This window comes from Pimephales promelas, chromosome 18, assembly GCF_988280905.1.
Source record: "Pimephales promelas chromosome 18, fPimPro1.hap1.1, whole genome shotgun sequence".
NCBI lineage: Eukaryota > Metazoa > Chordata > Actinopteri > Cypriniformes > Leuciscidae > Pimephales > Pimephales promelas.
In genome coordinates this window covers 19,281,649-19,287,662 of record NC_142786.1, presented here as the reverse complement: position 1 = coordinate 19,287,662, position 6,014 = coordinate 19,281,649, and the positions used below count along the sequence as shown (strand labels likewise).

Sequence of the window (6,014 nt, the reverse complement as noted above, 5' to 3'; positions counted from 1 at the left end):
ATTCATTTTGAAGAATACTGTGAGATAAGTAGCCTAAATGCATGTTCACATTATAACTAAAATAACTATCCCAGCGCACAACCACCTAACTTTATCGTGTCAGTCAATAAATGTGAAAAAGTAATAGCGTTACTTAGCCTATTTGAAAAAGTAACGAAGACATTTTTATATTAGGCATTTAGCAAACGCATAAATTAGATAAATTTATACGAAGCGACTTAGCCTACAAATTAAGACTAAATTAAAGCGAGTCATCATGAGGCAAAAACGACGCAAGAAAGTGCTCAAAATACAAAAAGCATTACTCATATTTGCATAAACCAGCGAAGTGAGGATTAATGGAAAAGGAAAATTATATCAAGGTAATATCTGCGTCTTCCCTTCGTGTAGCTAAACGGGGCATGAAAATGAGCCCAGCAAACAAATTTAGGTTCTGGGAACGTTCCGAGAACGTTAGTTTTTGGTTCCCAGAACGTTCTTAGAACTTTCCCTTATGGTTAGGGGAACGTTCCCGGAACATTCTTCTTACGTTAGAAAAATGGAACCTACATGGAACGTTCCTAGCTATTACGTTCTTGTTTGGTTCCCAAAAAAAATAACCTCATGGGACCATTTGGGAACGTTAGGGCCGGGGAAACGTTCTGTGTTTGCTGGGAGAGTATGCAGATGTGTCTGGGTGTGAGGGGAGGGTTGAGGGGAGGGGAGGGGGTGGTGTTAAAAATGTCCATCCCAGTAAACTCAGTGGACCGAGAGACACAGAGTTGTGTTGCAGTGAGTGACAGAGCTGATCTACAGCTGACAAGAAGAACAAACGCTTTCCTCTCCTCGAAGCGATGGAAGTGATTCTCACCAGATTGAGAGACTTCTCCTGTAGGGAAAGCAGTTTCGATGAGTGTACAGCCTCCGGGATGTGCCGGGATCATTCCTCATCTCTGCAGCCGACGCGTGCGGAGGGGGACCGGGACATCGAGACGGCACTGGCCTGGCTGAGGAAAGAGCTGGTAGGGTTTTATTAAAACATCCTACTATCATAGTAGCCTATCTATCAGTCATTTATGAGGATAAAAATGCTGCCTTTTGCAAGGGGATCCGGAGGACCTCAAGAAAATACACAAGTTTTCCAATTTTTTCAGTTCAGTCTTTTGTCATATTGGCAATAGAGTTCATTTTGATTTCAACCTCTTTGAAAAATAATCCATAAGCTTTTCACACCAATTTATAAATTCTTAAAACTTCAGAATTATTTATTTATTATTTATTATTAACTCTTAAATATTTGAATTATTAGGCCTAGTTATTATATAATTTCATAATGACTAATAAATGTACTGTTTATCTGTATTATATATACTATATATAATATAATAGTTAATAATAGATACTGTGTAGCCTAGGCCGATCTCTGAAGACTGGAGTAATGATGCTGAAAATTCAGCTTTGATCACAGGAATAAATTACACGTTACTATAAATTCACATACAAAACTATTATTTAAAATTGTAAAAAATACTTCACAATATTAGGCTACTGTATTTCTTTTTCTTTTTCTTTTTTTTTTAAATAAATGCAGCCTTGGTGAACAAACTTAAACATTTTTTTTCAAAAAACTCTTTCTGACCCTACACTTTTTAACAGTCTTAAAATTTTTCTTTTTCTCTGTTGTTGTTTCAAACACCGTTACTCCTCACGAATAAAAACACATAGAGTTGTGCTGTGACGTCGCTTGGCATTTACAGCATCGTCATGGCAACGTTACACAAACGACACCAGAAACCCTTTAACACGCGAGCTCATTTTATGTGTTCATCACTTCAGCGCTTCTGTGATTTAAATCATGAAGGGTGTTCTTCTTGTTGCAATTCACTGACATTTTTTCACACACAAGTTTTTTTTGTTTGTTTAGACCATATTTAGATGACTGACTAAATGTCACTCATGTTGTTCTTTGATAAGAATTGATATTTGGTTGTATAAAAAATGAATTATGGAATTGAACATTTGACAGTCAACTCCTATTGATATTCCAGTTTTTTCTCATCCATTAAATGATCTAGTGATACCAAGGTTTACATTAATGCTCTAATCCCATTTCACTTGAAGTGGGCTCTGCCAAGATATGGTGCAAAAAAGTCTGCCTATATATAAGTTTTTGTTTATAAAATTTATTAGCAATTTCACACAAGCAAAAGTGCTGTTTTCCCAAATATCAGCATGTTTTCAAATGTGGGTTATAGGCTAGGCTACAACAATCCAATAAATAATAAGTTAATGGCTATAATTAGCATGACACAATATTGTCTGTTTTCCTCTATTTTGCCTACAAAAATAGTTCAAAAGTCGAGCCATTAAGCGACTCTGAGCAACAATTTCAGTTTTGTTACTGAATGAATCTGCATTTTTGATTGAATCTTCTAATGAATGACTCACTCACTCTCCATGACTCACTAACTCACTCACTGACTCCATTTAGCTGTTGAATCAATGCAAGGATAAGAACTTAATCAGCAGAAACACCTTGACCTGATGTTATATGATTATGTGAATAGAACTATAATATGTGTGCATTATTATTTTGTATATATATATATATATATATATATATATATATATATATATACATATATAGGGCCTATAAATACACATAAGCATGTATTTAAGAAATATTTGCAGGTATACTATATATATATAAATTAGGGCTGTGCAAAAATTAATTGCAATTAATCGCATCCAAAATAAAAGTCTGTGTTTACATAATATATATAAACACACACACATGCATGTATATTTTTAAGAAAATGTGTTATTCATATATAACATATTTATATGTATATATAGATTATGTATTTATATATATATATATATACAGAATTTAAGCATGCATGCACAGGTATTTATATATACAAAATAATTATAAACAGCACACACAAATATATTATGTAAACACAGACTTTTATTTTGGATGCGATTAATCGCAATTCATTTTTGCACAGCCCTAATATAAATTTATTCTGGAGTATACAAAATTACAATGTCTCACATATAGCCTATATACAAATGCTTTTTGATGCACTCACGTAAAAATAAATAAAGCATAAAAACAAGTAAAAAACGTTCCTCATCTTTATAGATGGAGATGCGCTCTCAGGACCAGGCTCTGACACGGCAGCTGATGGATCTCCATGACGGCATTCAGGAGCTGAAGCAGGAGTGTGTGAAAGCCATAGAAGAGGAGGAGGAGGAGGAAGCTTGTTGGGACTCTGGTAGTGTCAGTGGAGGGAGCAGTGTGTCTTCCTTCTCAGGAGAGATGTGTTTTTACCCCTCCATCTCCTCCTTCAGCTCATGTTTGAGCCCTGCTCCTCTATTCCTGCAGGAACGGGCCTTTAGTCGACGCAGCTCCGTGCCCTGAAACCTCACGTGTGTTTGATTAATACACCAATACACATTTTAAATTGCAGCTGAGTCTCTCAGAAGAACAAATGACGCATTCCTTACGTGAGAAGTTTCCTACTGTTTTATTGGTTTTATAAAAAATTTGAACATTGTGCAAAAGTTCATTATTTCAGTCAATATATTATAGGCTCATTACGTTACATGCAAAGTGAGATATTTCAAGTCTTTATTTGTTATAATTTTGATGATTATGGTATCTTGTGAAAACTCCAAATTGTGAAAGGTTTCCATATCTGTAAGCCATAATCATCAAAATTATTACAAATAAAGGCTTGAAATATCTCACTTTGCATGTAATGAGTCTATATAATCTATTAGTTTCACATTTTATGTTGATTTACTGAAATAAATGAACTTTTGCACAATATTCAAATTTTTCGAGTTTCATCTGTATGAACGCAGCTGCCTGGTGTGCAGAACATATCATTGTAAAAAATAAACCGTAATTTTTACGGTAAAAAAAAAAACATGAATGGTTTTACAGACTTACCTTAAAAGCTTATGAAATTTAAAAAATGCAATAAACATTCATTTAACAACATTAAATGTAACATAAATCCCTAATGTACATAACTGATTAGAAAAAAAAAGAAAACTATGAAGAAACAAGTTACAAAAATACATCAAATGTGAAGTCATGCAGGGAATTGTAGGAATGTCAATTAAAAAATTTTCACTGTTGTTAAATTTAATGGTATTTTACAGTAAGATTACATTAAATCTACTATCATTTACCAGATATAGCAAGGACACTTTGTTAACCAATTAACGTTTTTTTTTTTTACGTCTTTTACCGTTAAAATCATGAACATTTTTTACAGTGAGTGAAAAACAAAACAGATTTTGAATCTTTTAAGAAATTTGTAAGAAACTTGACAAAGTCTTTGGTGATTGACTGCTGTAATTGAATACACTAACGCAATAATCTACCGAGGACGTTTCTGTCTCACGTAAACGCTTATAAATTATATCTGTTCACAAATTACTGAAAAGTGCCTCTTCAAACTATGTGCATAAATGTTGCAAGATGTTTTTATGACAATGCAGCAAAAACTGTTGCCTGAATTATATTTTTAGTATTTATGGCATGGAATATTTTCTTATTTTTATCAAGATGTGAATATGTATTCACTGTTAATTCAATTCATCAGGGATAAGTAACTAATGACTTGCTTGCTTTGACATAGTACCACACAATATGATAATAAAAACATACAATCCGTATCGATGTTGAGAGTAATAATTTCATGATGCAATAAGTTTTAATCATCAAGACATTTTAATAAACAGATGATGACGTGCTTCATGCACATTGCTATGCTAATTATGCTATGCTAATTGTTCAAATGTGTTCAAAGCTGAAAAAACAACACTTGGTTTTCCAGTCATACAGCCACATAACGGAACAAAGAGCTACATCTTCTGTACACAAATTAATCATAAAACTTGTTTCTATCTCATGCTTTAAAAAAAGTCTTAATAGCCTTTATAAGGCTTTTCTTTGGTCCCCTTTTTACATCTGGCAGAAACGTGTAAATTCATATACGTATATATAAACAATGTACAGCATCTCCAGGTGTCAGCGATCTGGTCACACTGTGTTGATCCAGTGCTGTGATCTGATCGCCCATAACACGTGTTGATGCCGGGTGTAAAGAGGGGTGTCAGTGGTTTTGAATATAAATCTTAGCACCCAGTTTGCCTGATATTTGGTCAAGGTTTTGCGTAGGCCTACATGAAAATGCCCTCAGAATCTTTTCCCTGAAGACGTGTGGAAATAAGCCTTGGGCTCTGAGAACCAGCAGAGAGGAGCTTCCTTCTGCTTCTCCTCACAGAGGTCATTGCTGTCTGTGGGGTCAGAGGTCATGGTCATCTGTGGGGGCAGAGCATAGACATAATAAATACATAGACGCCCCTTGGCCGCTGGAGCATACGTCAACGGCGCCGCCATATTGGGGAGAGCAACTTTCCCATACTTCTCATACCGGGAATTGAGAAAAATGGCTGTTTTGTGCGCTGCTTGGGGATGGACAAATCGCCACACAACTGAAAACAGCTTTCGAGGAAGTACCTTTAACAAGCAAGAGTGAACGTTTGTTTTTGGTTGTATTTGGTCATGATTTAATTAGTAATAGTAACGTTTAGAGGTTAAATACTACTGTTATTGTGCCACGCAATGTAGTTTTAATAGTTTTTCAGTTTATAAAGATAGCGCCTATTTAAAAAATTGATCTGAAGTTTTCGGAGTTGTAAGCTGCGCCCAGCGCTCGTCTACCCTGCCTGGAACAGCCGTACCCCGGCCAGTGCGGTTGCCGCTGGCTCGGATCGGATGTCTCTAGTCTAGAGGTTAAACATGAGATATAATTCGTATAATTTGTGTTTATCTTTGGTCTCATTAATCTAAAAATGGTTCCCTGGTAAATAGTTTTGGCTGAGGGCAAAGTAAAGTTTCATAACTTTATATTTAGGCTATTTTAACAATGTATCCTGCTGTATGTTTGACTGAAGCTACTTCTGTTATAATGGCTAGCCTATTACTGATCAATAAAACTTATATGAAATTT

At 35.0% G+C, this 6,014-nt stretch overlaps 2 protein-coding genes across 4 annotated transcripts in view; one reads left to right on the top strand and one right to left on the bottom strand.

The window, feature by feature from the left end:
- The first annotated feature begins 724 nt into the window (after positions 1-724).
- Positions 725-4,674, top strand: LOC120485342 (uncharacterized). The gene is made up of 2 exons (XM_039681093.2): positions 725-1,001; positions 3,128-4,674. Exons 1-2 carry the CDS (start codon positions 834-836, stop codon positions 3,404-3,406), a joined length of 447 nt encoding a protein of 148 aa, XP_039537027.1. The 5' UTR covers positions 725-833; the 3' UTR covers positions 3,407-4,674.
- Positions 4,675-4,710: 36 nt separating this feature from the next.
- LOC120485239 (alanine and arginine rich domain containing protein) overlaps positions 4,711-6,014 on the bottom strand; it is a 7,241-nt gene continuing 5,937 nt past the window's right edge. For 2 of the 3 annotated variants that reach the window (XM_039680882.2, XM_039680881.2), the window contains one exon: positions 4,711-6,014. This exon is cut by the window's right edge and continues 982 nt beyond it. The gene's annotated coding sequence lies outside the window, so the exon portion shown is untranslated. The other variant, XR_005623865.2, reaches the window with a different exon arrangement.